The sequence below is a fragment of the Myotis davidii genome, unplaced genomic scaffold, assembly GCF_000327345.1.
Source record: "Myotis davidii unplaced genomic scaffold, ASM32734v1 scaffold865, whole genome shotgun sequence".
Lineage (NCBI taxonomy): Eukaryota > Metazoa > Chordata > Mammalia > Chiroptera > Vespertilionidae > Myotis > Myotis davidii.
Window position 1 is genome coordinate 833,361 of NW_006296406.1, and position 27,139 is coordinate 860,499.

The following is a 27,139-nucleotide window of genomic DNA, read 5'->3' on the forward strand; positions in this document are numbered from 1 at the left end:
ATCGCACTATTAACTGTATCCTTGGACCCACAAATTTTTGGTGTACAGAGTGATGCTCCAACCAATTGAGCTACCCAACCAGGGCTTGGTGGGGTCTTTTGCTGAGCTTAAGTTAAAAATTTTAATGTGCAATTTATTCATTTTTGCTTTTATGGACTTTTATGGACTATGCTTTTGGTGTCAAATAATCTTTGTGATTTAGCCATGGCAGAGATATAGCTAGCAATAATCTTTTACATATACCAAGATGTAGTACACATTTCAAGAGACAATTAATGTGTCATGATATTGTGTTATTAAATTTTGCTAATACATTTATTAGAAATATTGGTTAAAAGTGTAACTCTTCACCTTCCAGGCTGAAAAGGAGAGAACAAAGCCTTGGATACCAAGTAAGGTGAAAACAGTGCACACATTTGAAGAAAGGAAGTGGAATTCTAAAGATGCTGACATGTACAGAGGCAGTGGGAGTGACTGAAGAATACACACCTTCCAGTGAAGTCCTCTAAATACTTAGATGAACAGACAGTAAAAGGCACTTAGTGAAATTGCGACTATTATCTAGACAAGTTCTAATCCTAAGTAAAATACTGGGATTTAAAGTGACAGAAATTTCTAGTTAATCTTAAGTAAGGATCAAGGTAATAACAAAAGCACTATCTTCCACTGAGTGGGAGGACAAACATTTATTTGATCATCTGTTAAGGTTGCCTTTTAGAAACTTTCAAAGACAGCATGCACTCTCAATCTAACAGAGATTGAGGACTTGATGTAAATGGGGCAAACATGAAATGGGTGAATTAAGTCATTTTTGATATATCAACCAAACATAGAGATGTAGCAAGAGAACTATCTAGCTCATGTAAACAAATTTTGACTAAGTGTTATTTTTCCTGTACTCAGCTGGCAGCTGTTGGAAGTAATTTATTAAAATGATTCAAGCTGAAATATTTACATTATTTTCTTGAGAACAAAACTTATTCATTATAATTTGAAAAGTCATTTATTACCTTCATAATAAAAATGTATTCATCATACAGTGTAATTCATCACTGATAAATTGAATGGCTAGAAAAAAGCAGAAATGTAATTGATACTACAGATCATAAATAAATGTGTACCATGATAGGGAAGGGAACAGGTGAAAGAGTGAACATAGAAGAGATACACAAAGCAGCAACATTATAGTTTAAGGTTTAAATGGACAAATTTTGCCTTGAAATAAATTATTACGCTTTCATTGCCTAATCAATAGACAAATGATGAATACAGGCAATCTATAATATATGATTTCCTAAAGAAATGCATTCCATTTTTAAAAATCATTCTATATAATAAAAGTGTAATATGCAAATCAATTGAACAGCGAAACGACCTGTCGGTGTGGGGGCGAGGCCTGAGAGCAGTTGGCGCCAGGCCAGCCAAGATGCATGCCAGTGGGCAGAGGAAGGAGATAGCAATGGGGGGGAGGGCGGCGGCGACCAATGGCAGGGTGATGGGCGCCGGCGCCATCCCCTGATCGCCCACCTGGTCGCCTCCTGCAGAGGGAGACCAGGGGCAGTGGCAGCGGTGGGGTGATTCAGGGCAGGGCCACCACCAGCGTCATCCCCTGATCAGCTTGCTGCGGTTGCATCCCACAGAGGGAGACCACTGGTGGCGGTGGCGCAATGGGGGGCAGGGCCAGTCTCTTGCTGCCTGCACGGTCCCCTGATCAGCCCGTTGGTAACCACCCGCAGAGGAAGGCCAGATGGTAGCTTAGGCCCACTCCTAAGTTGGACATCCCCTGAGGGCTCCCAGACTGTGAGAGGGCGCAGGCTGGGCTGAGGGACTGCCCCCCGCCCAAGTGCATGAATTTTCGTGCACCGAGCCTCTAGTCTTTAATAAAAATCATCTTTACTATATTTAATTTACAATAAAACCAAATCTGGCTTGATGACTTTCACATGAAAATGAAAAATAGCAAAGGTATTTTTTAAGCCTTACCTTTCATTTTATTTTTTTATGAGAATTACTATTTTAACTTTTCCATCTTTTTCTATATAGCCATCTATTTTTGTTTTTAATTATCATTTTCTCCCCTTTACACTAATTTTGAAATGCCAATAGACCTTATTCTTTCACATCTTGAGTGCTAGAAGACTATTCTCTTCCTTCTTTTTAAAAAAATATTTTTATTGATTTCAGAGAGGAAGGGAGAGGGTGAGATAGAAATGTCAATGATGAGAGAATCATTGATCAGCTGCCTCCTGCACGCCCCCTACTGGGATTGAGCCTGCAACCTGGGCATGTGCCCTGACCTAGAATCAACCGTGACCTCCTGGTTCATAGGTTGATGTTTAACCACTGAGCCACATCAGCCAAGCCTCTTCCTACTTTTATTTAAATGTTCAGTTCTTTTCTCTTTGTGTCCTGTCCATAAATAATTTATATTTTTTATAAGTATAGCAATAGTTTTAATTTTTCACTCCTTATTTTCCTTTTATTTAATTTCAATGTTGATATAATGGAGTTATGTGATTTTTTTCTACATCTATATATGCAGTGAAAATTCATTTAAATTTCTGAATCACCTTTTTTGTATATGACATTGTGTATTCTAAAATAAGATAAACACTTAAGCAAAATTATTATACATAAGTGTAGTAATAGTTTTACAGTGTTTAGCTTTCTCTTCTAACTGTGCTAATGGTGCAAATCATAGATCTACAAAATGTATTTCTCAGTGCACTGAGATCATAAAAGTACAAATTATATTACTCTGACCATAAGGTCAAGTGGAAATTGGTCCTTATATATGAGGTTTTTGTTGTTTATTGGATTCACATTTATTTAGATTAAATTTTGCTTTTATACCACCAGATGACCACAATTTTTTTCTTCAGAAAATTCCCTTGAACAACACTAGAGAAATAATTTATCCAAGTATGTAATTAACTTATATTTTTTATTTTTTATATATAGCTTCATGGGAAGTTACTCAAATAATAAATTGACATTTGAAATGTTACACTGAACCCAAATGGTAAGATGAAGCAAATGACCTGATCTCTTTGAAGGTCAAGTTATAAATTATTCTTGTGATGAAGCAGGATACTTATGGTCCATGAGCAAAATCCCAACTGTGGGCTTCTTGATGAAGGCACTTAGACACTCTGGCTGCATCTCAAAGGAAATATAGAGTCTGAGTTGTGTCAGAGTTTTGAGTGTTCAGTGGAAGTGCAGAAGCTACACCAGGACGGACTTAAATGTGTCATCAGTTTTTCAGAGTTAAATTCTGCAGTGAATTCTTAATGGTTCCCAAAACTCACCACAGGATGGTTAGAGCATTGGTGCTTGTCATGGCATGGTCCCATTAACTGTAGGAGCCCAAGAAGGGTAAGTATGGAGGTCAAACATGGGCACCATCCAGGTGAACGTGCCCAGCATCACCACAGCAACACCCAAAATGTTGACGCCAAGTCCAGCTTTAACCTTGAACAGGAAAGAGTATAAGTGTCAGTCTCCTAAAAAGAAAACTGAAGGGAATTGGAATACCATTACAAATTTATTTACATGCATACTAAATTGTTGTTTTATAAAACAATGAGTTCTTTCATTCATTTCAAAAGAGAATCTGTCCCCAACTAAATGCCATTTACCTGAAGAGTTTTAGAGAAGTTCCTCTTAGGAATATACTGGCCATTCTGATTAGAGAAAAAAATTCCTTTAATAATCTGCCATTTCACCCTGGCCAGGTGGCTCAGTTGGCTGGAGCATCATCCTGTACACCAAAAGGTTTGGGGTTTGATTCCTGGTCAGGGCACATAGCAAGGCTGCATGTTCTATCCCTGGTCCCCGGTAGGGAACAGTACAGGAGGCAACCAATGGATGTTTCTCTCACATCAGTGTCTCTCTCCCTCTTCCTTCCTCTCTCTCTAAAAATCATTAAAAATATCCTCTTGTGAGGATTAAAAAAAAATCTACCATTTCATGTTAAATCAAAATTAGAGTTTGTGGTTTTATATTTCAGTGTATAAAGTTTAGGTTACTATATGATAACTGGATCCTTCATAGTCAATATTGTTAATAGTGTACCCTTCAGTATTCTCTTATTAAGATTTAATAATGCCACTTCTATTCATTTATCTTAGAGTTCCCACGTTTCTAGCTCTGACATCATCATTTGGTGTCCATGAAACAATCTCAAAGTTGCTTCCTATCCATTAAAACAGAGGCCGACAAACTACTGCCCATGAACTGTTTTTGTAAATAAAGTTTTATGGGACAACAACACACCCATTTGTTTACATATTGTCGTTGAATGCTTTCATGACGCAATGGCAGAGTTGAGGAGTAGTGACAGAGACCATACAGCCCACAGAGTCTCAAATATCTACTAGCTGTTTTTACAGAGAAAGCTGCTTATCTTTGCATCTCTGTATTAAAACAAAGCAAAAGGTGAATACCTAGCAGTGATTACTACAGAGATCCCCTTTCCAGTCCATGCAAGCCACTCATTTATTCCGGAACGTTGTTTTTATTTTTAAAACTCACATACATAGGACATTGCTTATGTTATGCACATTTTTTTAACTGAAACGATAGTACATGACTTCTGCATTGAGGTGTTTCCAGGATTTTTACCTTGTGAGGGGTGGTGGTGTGTGTGTGTGTGGGGGGGGGTTAGCAATCTGTGTGGAGGGAAGGAAGTGAGGACTTAGCTTGAAGTCGCATTTCCATAGCAAGCACCCCGAATTTACTTTGGTTATATTCTTGCTTGTTTTGGCTGAGAAGTTGGCAATCAAAATTGGGAGGAGACTAGAGCATTCTCAAGCTAGTTCTTGATCATCACTACTTCTGTATTTGGTAAAAATGTGCATGTTTTGTCTCTTAGACTTTCTATTATTACTTGCTTGTGCTTTCACTTCAGGTGCCGCTATTAAATCAGAACAGAAAGATGACTTTACATCATTCAGGCACTGAGCCTCATGTGTTATTCAGAGCCAATGTCAGCCGCACAAATATCTGTGATAGTAAACCACAGTGCTTGATTGCTGAATTCCATTAGCCCCTCCTCCCTTATCCTAGGTCAAGTTGGATTGGATCTTGACATGTAAGGATTAGCCTTTGTGTTGACCATATTCTATGCTTTGCTGCTACATTCAGTATCTCTGTAATCCTGACTATACAGTCAATGACATGTTTGCTTCTGGTTATCACTCTTCAAACAATTATATGACCAGAATCACTCTATGACACACTCACTCTCAGAAGCAGAGCTCAAGCCATGTTTTTCACGGCAGTTGATTCACATGTAAAAGGAGAGAGAACCTAAGACTTCACAAAAACTGGCTTCTGAGACTGACCGTGTTCTTTCAGCTCACTCACCATGTCAGTAATATTTAGATGGCCATAGGAAAAAACGATGGCATTGGATGGATTCGCTACTGGTAGGAGGAATGCAAATGAGGTACACAGAGTAGAAGGTATCAAAATATACAGAGGGTTCACGTGAATAGTTTCAGCCTGTTGCAAAAGAAAAACAAAGAGTCTAAGTAATATTTTGAGATACATCAAGCATAAAAATGGGCAAAATTATAATAACAAACTTCCAGAAGCAGGTAGAAACCTAAGACATAAAATGATACATAAGTGCAGTTATCACTTGAAGAATATTTTTCATATAATGTCTCTTCCTCTTGTTTATGTGCTTATTAGTGCCCATTTAAGTATTATAGCTCAGTTAATTTAGAAAATAAAGTTTCATTTATTCCAGAAACTAAACAAAAACAGCAACCATTTATTACTTATTGGGTATTAGGTGCCATGCTAAGTATTTACCTGTATATAAAATATATATGTTTATATATAATATATGAAGCTTCCATGTGTTATATGTAATACATAAAATAATATAATAAACTATATATATATATATATCATATAACTCAATTTTCACAATGACCTTATGACCAAATAACAGATGGAGAAAACAAGGCCTGAAAATCTAAAAGTAACTCATCAAACACACAGCTGACAAACAGTATAGTTTAGGTGGGGTTTCAGGCCCCGCCGGCTCCAAAGCTTCTCATCATCCCATGAACTTTACTGCCTCTGTGACATATATACTTTAAAACTTGCTTAGGGATCATCACAGAAGAAAATTAGCATTATTCTTAATTTATCACATATTTTTCTAAATGCTCTCTGTTGAGAAATAAAAACCAGAAAAAAAACAATACATGCCAATTTAAATTCCAACATTTCTTTTCTAATTTGAAGCATCAGCTCAAGAATGCTAACATATGCCCCTTGAGCTAGTAGCAGAAAAATTCCAGAAGGGCAATGCTCTTAATTTAAAGTGCTTTCCTTTCACCAAACCCATCTGTCCAAATAGGAAAAACATTGACTTAAAGCTATTTCTTGTAATTGCTAGCTAGGTAGGGAGAAGAAGGGAAGACAGTCTATCCCTCTCTCTCTCCTTGCAGATCTGCTTCTTACTTATCCTTGAAAATTCTTCCCTGGGAAGTCGAGAATTGTGTCTAATATATTTAAGCTCAAAGCCTGAAGTGTAAGCCTAGGTTTTCAATCACTTATGTAAAGCAGTTCTCAGAAGTTCAGAACTAATCTGGAGGGAGAAGTGTCAGAGTTAGAAATACTAAAATTGTCAGGAAACACTGGACCTAAAAGTCTTACAGCTGGAAAAGATCTGAGTTGGCCGTCCCACTTATCTGCAAGTTGAAAATCTGAGTGAACAGAAGGTAAGTGGTTAAGATCCTGCTGCTTGAATGTGGAAGAAAAGAATTCTGCTGAGTTGAGGTGTCTTAAAAGGTAGGAATGCAAATAAAGACCCTTCTATCAGTGATTTCCAGGAGGACCATTCAGGCCAAAAATGATTCTATACCACAACAGAACAAGCAAAACAGAACACTGCTCTTTTGATAAAGAATATAAATGGGACAAGTGAGATACTCACCAGTGGAGCTAATATTGGGAGAAGGAGAGTAATGGTAGCTGCATTGCTGGCTACCTCTGTTAAAGATGTGACGAGCAAAGAAGACAACAGAATTATTAGCCATACTGGTAGTGATCTTAGCGGAGATAATTTGTTTCCTATCCACAGAGATAGTCCTGATTCCTACGAAAACAAATTTACAACATTTGTTATTCATTAATAGTTCATTTTAGTGGACAATTTAAATTTATAAAAAACATTATTTTCTCTAAGAACTCTGTTTCTAAAATATAATTTTAACCTCTCATATTTTCCTGTGGCTTGGCTGATCTGGGGGGCTTTGACCTGGAGAAGCTTTCATTTATTTTTATTTTAAGACTACCAATATACTTTAGAAAGTTTAAATTGTCTCCTATATTTTTCAATTAAATGTTAATGTTATCTAATTAATAAATGTGGACATTTTAACAACTAGAATTGTAGGGCTTTAAGGAAAGAGCGGTCCTTCTGGTCTACCTCCCTCTACTCCTAAATAGTGTTTCATAGAGACAACAACTTTCAACTGAGATTAGCTTATTTAGAGCTATGTTTAGGTATTTATGGCTATTTTTAAAAATTACCCTTTTTCCTAATTTTCAAATGTAGACATTATTTACTGACTTAAATAAGGATTCTGTTTTCTTACACCAGATCTCATCCACCACACATATATTTCCTCTCCCTCCATTCCCTTACACTCATATTGCAACATTTTTTATTAAATCAATATTTAAAGTTCACCATTATGATTATATGAACATTGTTCATACCAAGTCATTTAATGTACTGTGATCATACTTACTTTTTTTGTTTTGATCATATTTACTTTTTTTTGTTTTGTTCTACTGTTGTTTTCCCAGGGAGTAATGGCCTCATTCTCTGCTTGGTTTTCTAAGTACCTGTCATGGGTACTCTCCAGTAAAAATGGAAAACTCCCCCAAAGTAGACAAACATATTGTTCCTTCTCATTTTCCCCCAGGGAGATGTCCATCCTGGAGTATTCCTTCCTTCGGTCCCATCTGTACTAGTTGCCCTTCATGTGAAGTCTACTGTTGTTGTTCTGAGACCTCTGTTCACTGGTGTACTATGAGTTCCCCTCACCTCCTTCTCCTGTGGGAATCCTTTCTTCCTAATGCCTTTGTGTTGGTGGACCTTCTTCTATAGCTTTCTGAGAATTGGTGAATGGGAGGTTTCTTTTGTTTATGTCTGTATGTCTGAAAACCTCTTTATTTTCTTTTCACACTATTTTGATACCTTAGTTCTTGTAAAATTCTAGACTTGAAATAATTATTGCTCAGCCAGAAAGACTGATGGCATTCTGATCTTTGATTCATTGTACACAGTACAAAGATAATCAGCTGGATGCAAATTAATAGGTATGTTATTCTATTCCCTATTCCCACCCGAGATAATCCGAGATAATCCATTTATGAGATTTCACTTGACTACTGCATGTGTGAATTTTATGCCCATGTCAAACTGGAACTGGCATCTTTTAGAAAAGCTCTAATTACAAGAAGTATACCCTTAGATCAAAAGTTGGCAATATATCCCCAGATATGGATACCAGATATTATGTATGTTATTTGTGGTCTTGATTTATACTTTTGTTTGTTTTTTACTTTTAGATGGAAAAAGTCTGAATACCATTTAAGTCATATTGGTAGAAGTTCATCTTAAAATATAATTTCATATATCATAAGAATGAATTTTATCTATGTTTAGATGCTGCTAGCAAAGATTATACCATATATAGTCCCTCCCCCCCATCACCACCACCTCTGGAAGCCATTGGGATCATATCATCACACCAAGGTTTCGAAATTCTACATGAAATGCTTTAGTATTGGGCACTTAGTAGCTCTTTCAGTCCATGATCTCAAAGTCTTCAGTTCTGGGAATTTTCTAGTATTATTTTTGGAAATGTCCTTCTATTTCAGTGGTTCTCAACCTGTGGGTCCCAACCATTGGAAAACACATATAGCATATCAGATATTTACATTACAATTAATAACAGTAGCAAAATTAAAGTTATGAAGTAGCAACAAAAATAATTTTATGGTGGGGGTCACCACAACATGAGGAACTGTATTAAAGGGTTGCGGCATTAGGAAGGTTGAGAACCACTATTTCTTATTTTCTTCCTTTTTCTTCTCCTTCTGGAACTCCTATTTGTTGGCTGTTGGAGATTTGTAGTTGCTACTCTAATTTTCTTATTTTTTTTATATATTACCTTTTCTTCATCTTTTTGTTTTATTTCCTGAGATGAGTTCATCTTCTATCTGCTACTGAATTTTTAAATTTCTTTTACAATATTTCTCATCTTCAGTGGACCTTTCTTACTTTCTGTTTATCCTTTATTTAGAAAGTAACATTCTACTTGGTTTGCATATCTTTAATGTTTCTAAAATCTCTTTAGGGCTTCAATGATAAAATTTAAAAAATTTTCTTTTGTATCATACATTTTCTTTGCTTTTATGTGTTTCTTTTCAATTTTTCTTATTTATTACTGGTTATTGTATCAGAGGCTTCCTCAACTATCTGATGGCCTCGTATAGTCCATTCACATTTAAAAGGGAGGTAACAAAACAATGATTTTGAAAGCTCTTTGTGCCTCGTCAAAGATTGTTAAGAAAAATGCTTTACTGTAGGTGACTGAGCTGTGAGCCAGCGTCTTATTGATTCAGCTTTGTTACAGAGTAAATCTAAATTTTCTGCTAGGGAGGGAAGAGAGCAGTTGCCTGTCTATTTAGGTCTGGAGAGAGTATTTGTGAGGCTCACAGCTCCTTATACACCTCTGAAGCCATCCTTCACCTTTAGTACTGAATTTTACCCCAGCTTTCAGTTAATCTGCTGCTTCCAATTTCTAAACCCTTTCAGGATCCTGTGGATGAATCAGCTTGTTTCTTGTTGGCTATCCTTTTTCAGATCCATAGATTCCACCCTTCTCTACTATTTCCACAGTCTAAAGTTAGTTACCCCTCAAATATCCTGTTTCTATATTTTAAATCATATTAACATCTCTTATATGTTACTGTTCCTGCTATACATTCTTTATCTTTATGGATTGACACTTTATGTTCTGTTATTGCCATGTCAGTGGGGAGCTGATAAAAACAGTGTTTAATTCTTTTATTTTTAACTCAGGAATGTATGAAAAAGGGAGAGGAGGACTTATTCACTGATAAGAGTTTGAGAGTGACTACCAGGACATGAGAGTTCAATCATGTTAAAACATATCAAGGGACACTTAAGAGAGAGGGAATTGCAATGAGGTGAATGCTATCTCATGGTTCCCAATCAGAAGGGTTATTTATTTCTGAACATTTTCCTAATTACAATTTGGGACAAAAATTTTTTTAAAAATTAACTGTCTTCAAAACTTTGTAAAACCAATTTCTAGGGCCATATTTGCCCATAATCAGAATTTTGAAGCTTATGGTTTCTACCCCACCACTCAAAGGTAGGGCTATTCTGGATATTCCTAGAATAGTAGTCCTAGGATTTTCATAGCAAACTAGACCTACTTCCAGGGGTTCCCCATCCTTCCAGTGAGAGAGCCTACTGCATCAGAGTTGGCCCATATCTTTTCATTTCCTTAAACTTTGCTAGACCAGGGTCTGGCCAATGCTTTTAAAAACCTCTTTTGAGTGTCCAATCCAGACAGATATTCTAGGGGAAGAAAGATGAATGTAAGTTCATATTTATTCCAGAATTGCTGATTCTGATTTCCTCACAATTCAAATGAGCAGGCATAGGAATGAAGGTTATTGATTCTGAGAAATCAGATCTCATTACTGCTGGACTAGTGGAAAAGTGTATTTGTCATATATTTCTCTCACTTATATTTGAGAAGTCTACAAGGCAAGCCAAATGTAGGCTGAAAACGACTTTGTAAGTGGCACTCAGAATTTCATCTATTACTAAATCTTATTGCTGAAAGCTCAGTATCCAAATACAATACAGAAAAATTGACAATAAAGTCAGAAGCTAAAACCAGTCTCCCTGGAGGTTATTAAGAAGAGAACAGAGCAGGTAGTTTCTTGCCTTGAGAAGTATAAAAGTTTAACTTCCCAGAAACTAAAAGGCTGTATAAAACATCTCTCTCACCATCATTCTTACTTTGATGATAGAAAAAGAAAATGGAACAGCCATGAGTTTTGAATGTTTTACAGAAGGCTATAAAATCCAGAAACAAGAGATTTTTAATTTGTCTAAGAGTAGAGGATTTTTATGAAATTTTTGAAGCAATCCTATAATGACCAGGATAATTTCAAGGGACAGTGACTTCCCCAGATATCTACTTCATATCAACTGGATAGATAGGCCAAGAAATAGCCAACTTGAATCCACCTATGGTTTTACTTTTCCCTAAAATTAGAAAGAATACAATATTAGCTATGGTTATGTGACATTCTCTCAGGACTTTATTCCACAAACGTGTATTCAGTACCTTTAATATATTTAATATGTAATAAATGATATAATAAATAAATAAGTAATACATTACTATTATTTCTTATTGTCCTTCTTTGACAACATTAAGACTATGATATATTCCAGAAAACTCTGAGAGCTACTCAAATCTATCATGAAATAAGGAAAAAATATAAATAAAAAGTGTTTCACTAGTAGTCACTGTATGTATGATTTTTATTTATTTTTCTTATTAAGCTATTCTTCTAATACTATTTCATGGACTAAGAATTATAATATTCTATGCTTTATTTCTTTTGACATGCATCATAAACATTTATGCTTGGAGCCTGTAAAATGTTTTGAACTCTGAACTCACCTCATCTGTATGATATACTTACTGCATGGCTATTGAAACCGGTGTCATTAAAATGACAGGATGAAGTTAAATATAACAAAAGCTTGAATGTTCCCATGTTCTTCTTTGGAGCAGCCTAGTTAATTGTTAAATATCTTAGACACAGCCCTGGCCAGTGTGACTCGGTGTTTATAGTGTTGGCCCGTGCACTGAGGGCTCACAGATTTGATGCAGGGTCAAGGGCACTTACCTGGGTTGCAAGTTTGCTCCCCAGGCCCAGTTGGGCACTTATGGGAGGCAACCAATAGATGTGACTCTCTCATATTGATGTTTCTCTTTCTCTACCCCCCCCCCTCCTTCTCACCGTCTCTAAAAATCAATGGGAAAAATATTCTCGTGTGAGGATTAACAACAACAACAAAAATCTTAGACACAGATTATTACCTCACAACCATCTGCCAAGGCAAACCCTCCACCAACAAGAATGACTATATCCCAGGGCATGAATTTCTGGAATTCTTTCCAAGTAATCAGTGGAGCGTAATCAAAAGCAACTGCAAAACAAAAACCCTACAGTTACACATTGCTTAAAATATGATATGAGACTGTTTTCTTCATTACTGTAATGGCCACCTCCCAAGGAGTTTTTACTACTATTATTTTGTTTTAAGACAGGGGATTTGATCTGGACTTTGAGCAATTTCCTCCTATCTTAGGTGGAAGATTATATTACTTAAACAGGTCATAACTTGGAAAAATCCTTTAGATTATATTATAAAATGAATTTAGATAAATTATAACATTATCATTTATAATGCTATTTATTCATTTGATTCCATTAACATCTTTGCCTACTATGAGTAAAACAGTGTATTGGACTATACTATTCTTTGCTATGCAAACTGTCTGTGACAGTCCAATGGTTCTAATAGCATAAGTGTTGCATTAATATTCATTAGTATTTATTTGAATGTTTTATTATTATTTTTTTTTCAAATTGCAAGGGTGCAGCATATAACAGGTTCATCAGGATTCCAGTTTAAAGCAATTCAAAACTCAGGTTAAATAATTTAAGTATCATTCATGAGACCCCTAAAATACTCATAAAGCAATTATCTTAAAGATTTCTCTTGATAATTGGTTCCTACTGGCTCCATAGATTTATTAAGAAATAAGATTGTCCATGAACACATTATTTCCAGTTATCATTTATGTGTAGCAGTCAGCCTTCTACATGATGAGATTCTAAGGTTACTGATTTTCTTCCTTCCCATCCCTTTTCCCCAAACCTAAACCAAACATATCCTTCACTGTTGACAGAAATGTTGCTATTTCTTACTTGAATTAAGACCATATATTCTGTTAAAATGCAAACATCTTTGAAGTGTACCTTTCATGTAAAATGTAACCTAGTATGTCTTATCTGTTGTTTTTAAACCTACTGCAAATGAGTTTATCAGGGAGAAAAATTATTGAAGAATAAGAAGAAAGAAATGGGAGAGAGGGGCAAGGCTCTATCTGAGGGGGACTCCGATGTTGGAGCCAGGGATGTTAAGTCAAATATTAGTTCCTCAACACTTGCCCCTGCCAGGCCGTGGGGCTTAGATTTCAATGGTCAGAATTCTCAGGGTTTCATAGAAATCATTGCTCTGTAGTGCAACATCTCCTTATACTGCACTTTGAGATGTTCTAGTCTCAATGAAGAATGAAAGGCATTCATTTCTATGCTATACTGTTTATATTTGTCAGGGCCTTGAAATCTGACTCATTAGTCATTTCTTGATTCTGACTCAAGGATTCATTCGGGTGGGCCAACCCAAGAACATGAATGAATCCCAGTTCCATTCCACTAAAAGGAAAGAAGGGAGGAAGGAAAGAAGGAAGGAAGGAAAAAAGAAAAGAAGGAAGGAGAAAAAGAAGAAAGAAAAGAAAAACCAACAATTCTACTTTACCAGACTATTTACAGACAATTTTAAACCATTTGTCCCACCCTGACAACATATGAATCTGACTTCCTAAAACATGATGTGTTAGTATTCAGATGTGGATGAATCCTATGTTTAAGAAGTGTTTGTGTCTGTGTGTGGGCGGAGTGAGTATACTCACATAAACATGCACACATGTTTGTCCATGTGTTATAAAGACAATGAGTGCTCCCTCTGAATACCTTTCTTTCAATTGTGACACTAGGTTATGAGCTAGTGTAGGTTGATCTGCATTTTCTTTGGGACTATTATGAGGCTATAACTCCCTTGAAACTCCTCACCTTTGTAGATCATCAGCATTTAGTACCAAGGGCTCATCATGAAGTAATGACTTATTCCTATGTTTGCCAATAGTAAGATTAATTCTGATTATGTGAGCTTATCAAAGACCAAATAATATCACTCATAGCAGAGTCCTAACATGGAGCATAAAAAAATCTACTTCTCACTTCTGCAAAGTAGGATGATCCTTCTTATAGCAGAAGGGTGTGTGCTGCCTGACTAAGGGTTGCAGTGTGCAAACAGGAAGTGTGTCAACATGTCCACCCTGTTTTTCTAAATGCTAATTGAAACCAGTAGAATTTTGTATATTTTTGCTCTTCCATCAAATTCATTCACAATTATAAGTAATACTCAACCAGTTTCTCCTGTACGTGTAGTTTTAGTCAATTTCTTAGCAGGAATAATAAAGAATAGGAGTCCTATAAGTAAGGCAACAGTTGAGTCTGTAGCAAAACCAGGATACCTGAAAAAGGACAAATGTGTTCATTAACAAATGACATCCAGAATTTGTGGGAACAAAACACTAAGTGACTATGTTTATATCATACAAGTAGTAGTGGTGGTATAGAGTATTTATTTTAGATAATCTGCTCTAAAAATCTATGGATTTACCACTAAATGATTTCCCACTAAATAATTTAGTGGAACTGAAAATTTCAGACCATGTTTCCATTGTTTCCCTGTACTTTTTCTTCTTTTTTCCCCCCAAAACCATGTATATACACATGCTGACCTACTAGGCCAACATGGGAAATTTCCCTTTTGGTAAAGCTTACAGATCTGGTAAATAACGTTTTCTTTGAATTATTTATTTTCATTACATTGGCAGAGAATTGATGTTGAAACAATTGTTAGGCTAGGCAAAGCCTCGTATAATTGATTTATAACATCCTAGTATTGAAATGTGGCAAGGCATGAATGTTTCTAGAGTCCTTGAAAGCTCTTTTGTAAATTGTGAAAGTGAATGATCTGTTTTTCTAAGGTATAACATCTGCTTCTATGATTATAAACCCTAGCCATATCATACAAATGAAATCAACCCATTTAATACTTTGCACCCTATGAAACTTAATCAAGAATATTAATTATTAGAATGGCTTATGAGATGCTCATAAGTGATCACTGTTCAAATTAAGAGTGATTCGGGAACAGATGGGGTTTTAGAATCATGAGGCCATTCCAGCAAATAAGACGGGTTCCCAGAAGCCTCATCAGTTAAGAAGCACCTGGAGACCAGATATGAATGAAACAGGCATAAATAATTAGAATTTGGTTTTAAAAGTCAGCCATATTTAACTAGTGAATCTTTGGATTCTGAGAAGAAATCCTTATTCCCTAAAGGTTATTTTGCTACCTTGTCACTCAATGATGCAGGTGTATTATAGAAGCTCTCTACTCCTGTAATTTCCTTGAACAAACTAAAATCAAGAAAATGCATTATATTATTCAAGCTGACAATTTATAACACAGTTTGTTATCCCTAAATGTAGATTTTCTTTCTTGCATTGTTCGGTAAAAAAGCTACCTTGGTGTAATTTATTCAATAAACTTAACTAATCTTACATTGTCATTATTCCTTATTTCTTTTATCTCCGTTATAAGTTACAGTTGGATTTTTTGCCATATTAGCTCAGGCATCATGTAATCTGATTTTGTTTTTATGAAGACATATTGGACTCAGTTCAAGCTCAAACAGATGGAATGAAAACATTAGGTGGTAGCTATAAATCTTGATCTCTCATACTAGCTTTAGAACATCTAAATGACTAAAACCACTTCATTACAGATAGATTCTACAGAATATACACTTAAAACGAAATCAAGCCATAAATTCTGAAATAATTTATTTTCCAAAGATTTTAAAAACTATTATTATTATGTTTATTTTAGTTTTTATTTGTTATAAATTAATTTAGGTTGCTTCAGTATTACAAACGGTAAGGTTACATAAATTTTATTTGCTTTTATTTATATCTTCAAATCCCTTCCTATCACAAACCTTTGTTCCTTTTACTATTGATTTATCTCAGAATTCTAGGTAACACGTGCACCTGACCATAGCAAATACACTCTATTTTTCTGCTACAAACAAAACTTCTCCTGAATTACATTCTCCTCCTGTAAGGAATAGAAATTAGAAACTGATTACATTGAATTTACTATTGAGATTCCAGCTTTATTTTTGTTAGCTGTTGTTTGATTTCATTTAGTTTTTACACGTTGGTGTACTCCCCTTACCGAGGATGATAGAAGAGGAATTTTTAAAAGGTGGAAGAATTATTTTTTATGTTGGTCTAGTCCTATTACAAAACTACATAGCACCATCAAACTTTAAACAATCATTTTCTTTCAATAGCTTGCACTGAATAATTGGAAGCTGTCTTTTTAGACCTCTCAGAATGAAAAGGTTTAGTCTTAAAGGAAACAAAAAGTTTATAAAGCTAAAGCAGATTCTTTGAGACATGCTACCACATCGCATTGCTACACTTGTATGCTCACTAGGAATTTGGACTCAGATTTTGTACCTTTAAAACGTGCTGGCAATGCCTGTATAACCAGATGGCTCTGATTTAAAAAAAAAGAATTTCTTTATTCTATGTGGGAATAATATATTTGACTCAAACAATTCTGGTTTCTGCCCCCAAATACATTGATTCTTGCTGGGGGCTGTGAGACAGGAAGTCCAAATCAGAGATCTGCTGAATTTAGAAACTAGATTAGTTCAGTGAAGATAGATTGGGAACACAAATCTCAAAACCCAAGTATTTATAATCACATGTGGGATGGCTCTTAATTTAGAAAATTATGCTGCCATCTCCAGTAAGACATTGAGAGATAAAATTAACTTTGACCCAGCTTCTAACAGAAGTTTGTAAAATCAGATTTATTATTTAATCTGGAATTCCTTACCTAAAAAATAGGGGCAGGCATGGGTTTATAGTGAATTCATGTTTAATTGACATACACAGAGAAAAAGACAAGATACTGAACCAAATAAATAATCCCCCATAGAAGTAAAAACAGACAGACAAAAATAATTGAGTTGGCAAAAATCACAGAACATGAATTCATCCCAGGTTATTAAGAAACATTTTACATAATAAACATTTAGATTGCCTTTCACATAGGGAGAAGGGCAGCACTATTCTAAGCGCTATAAACTCCATTTTACCCAGGGAGAAATCCAGGGATGTGGCCTGCCCAAAGCAAGTGGAAGAGGCAGGAACGGAATCCAAGTGGGGTGGCTCCAAAGTCTACACTCCTCATTGCCACAGAACATGGCTTTCTGGCAGATTCCATTTCTGACTGTGTAGGAATGGAAATAGCCTTGTCTAAAGAAGCTTGAATTTTAGTTACAGGGTAGTTTAGTTACCTTATCTGAGGCCTTTCCTTAGATCTCATTCCTTATCATTTTTTTTTTAATTCCTGAACGGATTGGAATTAAGAATTCTTTTCAATGGAAAGGAAGAAGAAAATCTCATATACTCCTCCAGAGTTCTAGGAGTCACTTAGGAGAAAAGCAGAGTGCCAAGGAGGAAGGGCTGACAAACATCACAGGAAATGCTTACTCAGAAAAAAGTTCAGACCAACCGGGAAATAACCCAGGATCTCGGCTAAACCACAGCAGGGCCATGACAATGAAGAGGACCAAGGTGATGATTTCCTGATACCTGTAAAAAAAATTGCAATCCTTTCATTTACTTTCTCAGTCAGGACATTCATAGAAACTCCCTGAGTTATTGTCAGTAGTAATCCCACCGGAACACTAGACATTAAAAACTGGATGTGTCGATAATTTGAGCGAATCAGTGCAGTTGGAGAAGGTCTTTACCCTTCGGTGGGTCTGTCAGCTTCTTGTCATCCCACTGGTAAATTTTATGTAGAGAAAGTGTGTGTTTTGTCATGTGGGGGTTAGCACTTACTTTCACAAAGGTTAGCAGCACATTCGGGGCTGTTATCGAGTGTTAAAATACATTACAAATAATTATGTGCTTTTTTGTTTTTAATAAATAATTGAATAAAAGCTGTGTGTGTGTGTGTGTATGTGTGTGTGTCCACATGTGCACACACAGCAATCTTACCTTATTCGCCCAAGTTTTTTGTATTCTTGTTTAATCACATCAGCATAAGCCTTTTGTTCGACTGTCTTGGTCTTTCCACCTTTGAACATCTCCTTAAAACTGAAAAAGAGTGATTAAGCCAATTAATCATAAGATTCTCCCTTTCTAAAAGATACTTGTGTGAAAGCTTCATAACATACAAATCTCCCTGCTAATAACATAAATCAGAGCTTTTTACCTATACCTCCACCTCCTTTTTTGAATGTCCCTTCCCCCATTTTCTGTTTCTGCCCATTTTGCTCAATTTTCAATGCTTATTTTTTGTTCCACGTTTTCCTAGCCATCATCAACCGATCTCTTCCTTTTCCAAGTCCTTTTTCACCATTAAAATTTTGCCATGTCCCACTCATCTCCAATTTAACACTTTAGTATGTTCCTGTCATCTATTTTAACATATGTATTATATATCTTGATTGTTAATTGTTGCACATGAGTGAGTTTTATCTCACTAGTTAGATCACTTATTTGAGGGCAGGAGCAGTGTCATAGATGTTTTCTTTGGCCCGGTACCTCTAAACACTGGCATACATGGTAAATACTTGATTCATCAACTCAACCATGCTTTTGTCAAATTTATGAGACAGTTGGTTGTCAGACCCATCAATTGTCACAAAATGTACTACACTCAAGTCATACACTAGGGCAAGGAGGTCACATACACTGATCACGGACGTAGTCCAATCTGGATCTGTTCTCAGAACTAAAACCAACTCGATCAAATTTTTTTCTTCACCTCTTATGTCCTAATAGCCTCCACTAGATAATTTTTCAACTTATTTCCAACAGTATCTGTCAGTTTAGATTCTTTTTAGCTACTTATTTTAGTGACCCTTTTTCCTGGTGACTAATTTTTCTGTCCTGCGGTCCAGGGCCTTCACAACTTTGAACAATCTTTGTGTGAAATAGGGCTCTACACCAAGATTTTTTTTTTTAAAAAAAAATCCCTCCAGAGGAAGAAACAAATGAGAAATGCCTATATTCTTAGGGATTATCTCTTGGAATGCCTACGAGTAGCTCCGTTAGATTACATTATATGTAGGTATAAAAAGCACATCTGGATATTTAATTCAAAGGAATTGAATTCTGGATCTCAAAGAGATCTGCATGCACATGTTCACTGCAGCATTAGTTATAAGAGTCAAGGTACAGGAACAACTTACATGTCCATCAACAGACAAATGGATAAAGAAAAAGTGGTTTATATGTACAATGGAATATTGTTTAGTCATAAAAGAAATAAAGCACTGATACATGCTACAACATGGATGTACCTGGAAGGCATTATACTAAAATGAAATAAGTCAGACTTAGAAAAATAAATACTGTGTGATCTCACTTATATGTGGAATCTAAAATACCCAAACTCATTGAAGCAGAGAGTAAAAATAGGGGCTGCCAGGGGCTGGTGGGGGGGCGGGGAAGGGGATGGGGGAGGTGTCAGTCACAGGGTATAAAATTTCAGTTATGCAAAATAAGTAAGTTATAGAATGAATGATTAACAATACTGCATTGTATACTTAAATTTTTGCTAACAGGGTGGATTTATGCTAAGTGCTTTTTAGCACAAAGGAAAAAAGAAAACAGCAAAGGATGCAGGAGGAATCTTTTGGAAGTGATGAATAAGTTTATGGCATTGATATTAATGAGGTTTCATGATTTATAATTATGTCCAAACACAACAAGTTTTGTATACATTAAGTAGCTACAGCTCTTTCTATGTCAATCATATCTCAATAAAGCAGTTTTAAAAAGAATAAAGCTATAGTATTTTCTTTTGTAAAATTGCTGGGGTAAATATGGACATCTATGAGGGAGTAAATAGGAAGACTGAGGTAGTATGAAGGTAGCTATCACACAAAGGCACACACACACACACACACACACACACGCACGCACAACTTGTTTGGACTATTATTGCTTTTGAAGGGGAAGAATTTCCTCAATTCTTCAGTAATCTATAATAATAAAAGCGTAATATGTTAATTAGACCAGACAATTGAACAACCTTCCAGATGAAGCTGGGGCTTTGAGGGCCGAGGCAAGCCATTGCACCTGTGAGGGCCGAGCCCCTTGCACGAATTTCATGCATTGGGCCTCTAGTACATTCATAATCACTGTACTGTACACACTCCAACCATGAACATAATTAGGTCGATGTTGTTGCATTTAAGATCAATTAAATTACTGACTAGGTACAGTGTCAAAATTTTATCCCTTGTCACTAATGTAAATGCTATTATAAGAGGCTAATCTATGGACCTCCTTGAGAACCATCTGTAGAATAGAAAAGTAAAGAAAGGAGTGAATCTCCTTCGAAACTACTTCCTACCCTAAAGACTGCATTTGTATTTTGCCACTTTGGTTGGGGACCATAAATAGTTAAGTCGGAAGCCAAATTGGCATTGCTATAAATGAAGGTTAACGCCTTCACAAAGGAACTGATTAAGCATATGACAACGCATCAACCTCTCCATTTAAATAAGTTCCGTGGCATTGATAGATGAGCTTCCTCGTCCCCAGGATGCTGGGATCATTAATAACGTGAGAGTTAACTGTGTTAACAGCCAACACACTAATCAGAATGTATGGTGGCCTGCCAGAGGAGCGGCTGGGCATTTCTGTTTGTCGATCTAAAACCTCTGGAGGTGAACACCCTGACAGACTGAAAAGGACACTGAAAAATGAGCTGGAGCATGAAGTTGCCCAGCGTCTAACCAACAGTGGACAGCAAGGGGACTGTTTAAACACGCCACGGGCTGTGATTGATGGACTTTGCCTAATGTCTGCACTTCACACGTGTTTTTGTTTTTTCCCCCTCATGGAACACACAGTTCCAACGATCTCCCCTTTACCTTTTTTATTTCTCCTTTTTAAATGGGGAGGCCATTTCCTAATAGTGACAATGGTTGCACACATAGTTTATAAAGTCATTTCCATGTAGCAAAAAAGGAGGAAACAGCTGTGGGTCTGCCTATCCCATCGGTTTGGGTTTCTTGTCCCCTGCAGCCTGCATTGCTACCCGTGCAACTGAATAGCCCCCCGGAGGCGTGGTTTTCAGGAAGGGGCATTTAGTATGCAGCTGGCCGCTCCCCACTGATGCCCACCTGCTGAAGTCAGTGACACTCCACACATTGGCTTCAGCGGGAGCACTGCCACATGCCGCTCCCACAATCTGGACACAAATATTTGTTAAAAAAAATCATCGGTACCATCTCCCCACTACTAATACAATTGCAGCGGGTCTGGAGGAAAACCAGGAAGAGGAATGGGGGTGGGGGGAATATCAGTCCTTATGTGACTTGGCGTGGGAAATGTCGGTGTGGGCACGGAGCAGCACCTGGTCATGGTCTTTTGCTTTTCAAGGGAGGTACAAAGAGCTGATGTCAGTCTCACCTGCTTGGTGGATAGCATGCTGTTTAGAATTTATTCATTCACCCTTGAAATTAATTAATTAAATAAAGCCCCTATAAAAATTAATTTGAATTGCTTTATTTTTCAGGAGAAAATCCTCAAGGTTTGGCATATAGCCTCTTCCCCTTCCTTTTTTGAAATATTGTTTTGTATGTTGAACACATAAGCTACATTTTCCATTTTTTCTGTGGAGCCCTTTGTAATTTTAAATACTGGCTGTCATTTAAGTCATGTGTCACTTGGTACTTCTGGATCACCTAGCTCAGTCCCAGCCAAGGTAACATTTGCAAATTCTCCTTGAATGCGTCCATTTGACATTTTAGCAGCTCTCAATTGATCAGTGTTTCTTGCCTTGTCTTCTATGTGTTCAACATGGGCCCATGTGTGTTAGAATTACAACACTGGGAGTGATGTGACTGGTCTTCCAGTTAAAGTCTGTTGTTTTACAGTTGAGGATGCTGAGACTGAGAATGCATCAGGACTTGCAAAGGTCACTGGTCTGGTTTGGAGAAGCCACAGCTTTGTCCCTGGTCTCCTGATTCTGAATCCAATGTTCTTTGCACAGGGCTCTCTCAGACCTTTATTTTTTCAAGGACATACCCATTGTGGTGCTAGGGTAAAACAGGAAGCCCTGCATGTTACAGTTTGACATACAGTAGCTCAATAACCTGAGGAAATCCCCACATTCAACCAAGGGGAAGGGCAGAACTTCTTAAAATTTCACTCATCAAAATGAGCTCCTTATGCTTTCCTGGCCTATTAACATGTTATCGGGGACTCAAAGGAAACCAAGATGTAGTTGCTTTCCACAAACTCTCTTCTGTAGTGAATGTAGTTTACGTGATGCTCTAGAGTCTAGTAGACTATCCTTAAAACATGTGTTCATACAGGTCAGCTTTGTGGGGAAGAGTAATGCAGAAGTGCAGCTTTGAGAAACAGGTAAGGGAACAGTGGAGGACTCAGAACCCCAACACCTTCATTTATTTGAGGAACATGGACAATTTACTTACTCAAATCCTAGGAAAAGCCACTGAAGCCAAATCCAGGACAAGAGTAGAATAATAATAGCAGCCGGAAAGGAAAGCAGAAACCACGATCCAAAGTTGATGCAATGACAGCCAGGGTAGCGCCTGTGGGAAAACATGGAAGTAAACACCACACAGCACTGTGACCTCCGTTATCACAACTCTTACACATCTACTGAGAGCGAATACTTTGGATGAAAATTGAATAAACAGCATACTCTAAGAAATTAGTTTCACTGTGGTGTCTCTTATCTCACTTCCTCATACCCTAAAAGTTAAGTAACTGCAAGTATCTGCCTAGAGCAAATATAAATTTCTTTCATCATGAACTATGTAAATACACTTAATTCTGAGAGTATCCTTGTCTTTCACCTGACACTATGTTTTGGGTGTCTACCATGTGCCATGTACTCTTCTAACTATTGGGGATATAGTGGTGAATTAGATATACATGGTCCCGGCTCTCTTAAATTTTATATATAAATGAGGAACACAGCCAATAAACAGGTAAGCATATAATGAATCAGAAAATAAAACAAGATAATGAAATAAAAATTATTAGGGGAAGGGAGAAATTTTATAGAATGTGGTCAAGGAAGGGGATATTTGAAATGAAATTTAAATGGCAAGAAGGATCCAGTCATGTACATAACTGGGAAACAGCATTACAGACAGGAAATAGCAAGTACAGTACAAAGGCCCTAAGGTGGGAATGAACTTGGAATGTTGAAGGATTAGACAGAAGGCCAGTGTGGCTGTGGGTAGTGAGCTATGGTTATAGCGACATGAAATAAAGCCCAAGACGTAGCCAATAGGGGTCGATAATATATAACCGTGCAGGTCATCCGAAGGAGTCTGAGGTTTAGTAGAAATGGGATTAGGAGTAGTGGGAGCATGGTAAATTAGTGACATGATCTAATTTAAAGTCTGTGTAAATGTATCACTTACATATAACATGTTGGCTAGGTGGATTCCCACTATTGAAGGGAACAAGAGTGGGAGCCAAGGTGTGGTAGGCAGAGTTCCAAGATAAACCCCTGGTGTACACGCCTTGTATAATCCTTTCCCCTTCTGTGGGTATAGAACTTAGGAATATGATGAGATTTCAGTCCCGTGATTTTACGGCAAAAGTGAAGGGTTCTATAGAGGTAATAAAAGTCCCCATGAGCTGACTCTGAGTTAATCAAAAGGAAGGCGATTTGCGTGGGCCTGGCGTAATCGGCAGAGCCCTTAAAGGAGGTTTTCCGGCTGGCCTAAGAAGTGAGTTTCCATGTTGACAAAGGAGGGGGCCATACCACAAGGATTTGGGTGTATCTGGTAGTTGCTGAGGGTGACTCCATGCCAACAGTCAGAAAAAAGGTGGGGGCACCTCAGTAATTCAACCACAGGGAAGTGAATTCTGTCAATAACCTGAATGACCTTGGAATAGAACTCTGAGCACCTTCAGTGATGACAGGCTCAGCTGACACCTTTCAGGCTGGTGAGATCTTGAGCGAAGGACCCAGCTACACTGTGCCTAGACTCCTGCCCTGACCCACGGAACTCATGACATAATAAATTTGTGTTGTTTTAAGTCACTAAATGCATAGTAATTTTTAACGTAGTAATAGAAGACAAATACATAGGGAAACCGATTAGCAGACAGGAAGTTTTTCCCAGGAATAGGGGACAGTGAGAGTAGAGATTTTAGCTTAATTTAGATTGTTGGGGAAAAGAACAGAAGGCAACAGATTTTAATATATTTGGGATAAAATGTAGGAGATGGAGAAAAAGTTTCATTTATTGAAATGAAGTCTGAGGGGAGAATGAGGGAGTGGTGGATCAGAAATGTTGCTGTGGGCATGTTAACTAGAAATGTCGCTTAATTTTCCAAGTGGCCATGTTGGATAGGCAGTAGATAAATGAGGCTGGAGCTGAGGGGAGAAAGCAAGTTAGGGATCTAAAATTGCTAGATACCAAACATATAGGTGGTTTCACAAACCATGGAAATGGGTATGATAATTTGGGGAGTAAATGGAGATAAAAGGACCCAGGAATGCACCCTGGAAGCGCTCTAAATTTTAGAGGTCAAGCAGACGCGTGGGAATGAGCAGAAGACCTAACAAAAATCCTATGAGAAAAGCATTGTATTTACACCAGAAGACACTGAGTCTCAGATCGTTAAGCTAATTGCTCAAGGTCACGGACTTTGCGGTGAAGCTGGATTTTTAACCCAGGAGGAGTGTTTAAATCACAACCTCTTTTCATTAAAGCATAGTGTCCTCAACCGAAGCTCTGAAGTGAAAATAAAACATTCCATATATATTGAAAAATATCCAGAGTCTAGAGTACAAACCTGATGTTTTAAGGACACTTTAGTACATCCTAGAAATGATTACTCCATAACAGAGACGTGGTTTGACCTAAAGCATAAATGCCTGTCAATGTTGAAACTCAGGAAGACAGTGTTGTTATTGCAGATCTTATGCCCAACTATGAAATGATGAATAATTCTAATGACACATACACAAACTGTCTCACAAGAATGAATGTGGCTATGGAAATTTACAGCCTTGAAACAGATTTGGGCCATTAAGATCACTATAAGCTAGTGTCCACACTGATCATTGTCTTTTTGATTGGTGACTGTTTGATTATTTCTGAGTCAAAGCCATTTTTCAGTTTTGTATTTGTGTACTTCCAGAGGTTTCTTTTCAAATATTAGCTGCGTGCTATTTATGAGGTAGGCTTAGATTTCTAACAGCAACAACAAAAGTAGCAGCAGCAGCAACAACACTAGCATGATTGACAGTTTCCTGCGTGCAAGGCCCCTTGCTAAGAGCCACATTTGCATTTTTAATCCTCACAATAAGGTTCTAAATTAGAGTTTTGCCCCCATTTCACCGTTGAAAAACCTGATGTTCACAGAAATTAAGCTAATATATGGCAAGATTGAAATCTGAACCAAAGTCTGAGTCCAAACTCTGTAATATCCAAATTTCTTTTATAGTATTGGAAAGAGAAATTCTGTCTGAGAAATATGTATTACTCATTTCTGCAGGGGAAAGTCATGGTATTTTTGAAGGTAACTACTGCTAGGTTTTAACTACTGATTTAAACTACTGATTTACCTTTCCCTCTGTAGTTAGTTAAGAAGAGAGGTGAGAGATGTGGGCTTTGAATTTGGGGCACTTATAAAGTCATTTATTTTATCATTTGTTGGTCTGTAAACCTATGATAGTTATTATTTAACACATAGTTAGCAACAGCGACTGTACTAATCATTGATAATACAACTTCCTTCCAAACTTCTTTGTACACCCATGCATTTCATAGCTGACCCTCATGAACTGAATAATGTACTTTGATAATCAGCAAGCTATAGAAATTGACTTGTGCTAATGTACCAGTTTTTAATCTGGCATATTTGTGGGGTTTTTTGTATTTAACTAATAGCTGCTGTATTTGTTAAATAATATTGATGCATCAAAGCTACTCTTGTGAAAACAGTAATTGTGCCTAATAAGATTCCCCTTAATAAATTTATTTAAATATCAAAAAATATTTAGTTATTTGGATGATTCACAGGAGCAGTCAGCACTTGATTTATAATTATGGTACAGTTCATCTTAACTAATGTTTATTAATCACTTACCTGTGCCCCTTCTGAGCAATGGAAGACATTGGGTGATAACTGGAAGGATATATCAGTGTAGCAATGAATAAGGATCAGGAAGAGAACATTTTGAATTAGAATTTTTTTTTCTGTTAATCTTTATTGTTTAAAGTATTACATAGGTCCTCCTTTTCTCCCATTAACCTCTTCTAGCCCTCTCCCGTCCTCCCCCACCCCACCAGGCCCTCACCAACCCCTTGTCTGTATCCACGAGTTATGCGTATATGCATACAAGTTTATTGGTTGATCCCTTCCCAACCACCCTCCCCTGCCTTCCCTTAGAGGTTCAACAGTCTGTTCGTGTTCTATGTCTCTGCGTCTATTGAATTAGAATTTTGCCAACATGCCCCACCCACATACAGTAGGTGAGGCAATGAGACTGCAGAGTGGAAAAGGGGCTGGGACGTGGGCCACCTGCCTCCAGCCCCCAGTTCCTCCCTGACTAGATCATCACTTAAATGCTCTGAGCCTCAGCTTCCTCATGTGAAATGAGGGGGTGTCTACATGGTTTGAAATTTCTGTCTGCATGTTTTCTCTTCCTCCCTGGCATTATTACTCTGGAGGCTAGGTCCTCCTTTTCCACGACTAATGTTTCTACTCTTGACTTTTAAAAAATAATTACTTATTTTTCAATTACAGTTGATATACCATGTTGTATTAGTTTCGGGTGTACAACCCAATGAGTGATTAGCAATTTATATACCTTATGGAGTGATCCCCCTGGTAAATCTAGTACCCACCTGACGCTATACATAGTTATTTACAATATTATTGACTATATTCTCTATACTGTACTTGACATCCCCATGACTATTTTGTAACTGCCAATTTGTACTTCTTAATCCCTTCAACTTCTTTCCCAATCTCTCCTCCTTCCCCTGGTCCCCTATGGCAAATATCAAAATGTTCTCTA

General features: G+C 37.1%; 1 protein-coding gene across 1 annotated transcript in view; it reads right to left on the reverse strand.

Moving 5' to 3' along the window:
* Nucleotides 1-2,967: 2,967 nt before the first annotated feature.
* Nucleotides 2,968-27,139, reverse strand: part of SLC13A1 (solute carrier family 13 (sodium/sulfate symporter), member 1) — a 79,088-nt gene continuing 54,916 nt past the window's right edge. Inside the window, exons 8-15 of the mRNA XM_006771425.2 lie at nucleotides 22,557-22,676; nucleotides 18,097-18,195; nucleotides 17,584-17,685; nucleotides 14,371-14,477; nucleotides 12,192-12,301; nucleotides 6,956-7,117; nucleotides 5,368-5,505; nucleotides 2,968-3,471 (exon numbers count right to left, since the gene is read on the reverse strand). Of these exons, the coding sequence (XP_006771488.1) occupies nucleotides 3,337-3,471; nucleotides 5,368-5,505; nucleotides 6,956-7,117; nucleotides 12,192-12,301; nucleotides 14,371-14,477; nucleotides 17,584-17,685; nucleotides 18,097-18,195; nucleotides 22,557-22,676 (973 nt within the window). The 3' untranslated portion in view covers nucleotides 2,968-3,336. The remainder of the gene's footprint in view (nucleotides 3,472-5,367; nucleotides 5,506-6,955; nucleotides 7,118-12,191; nucleotides 12,302-14,370; nucleotides 14,478-17,583; nucleotides 17,686-18,096; nucleotides 18,196-22,556; nucleotides 22,677-27,139) is intronic.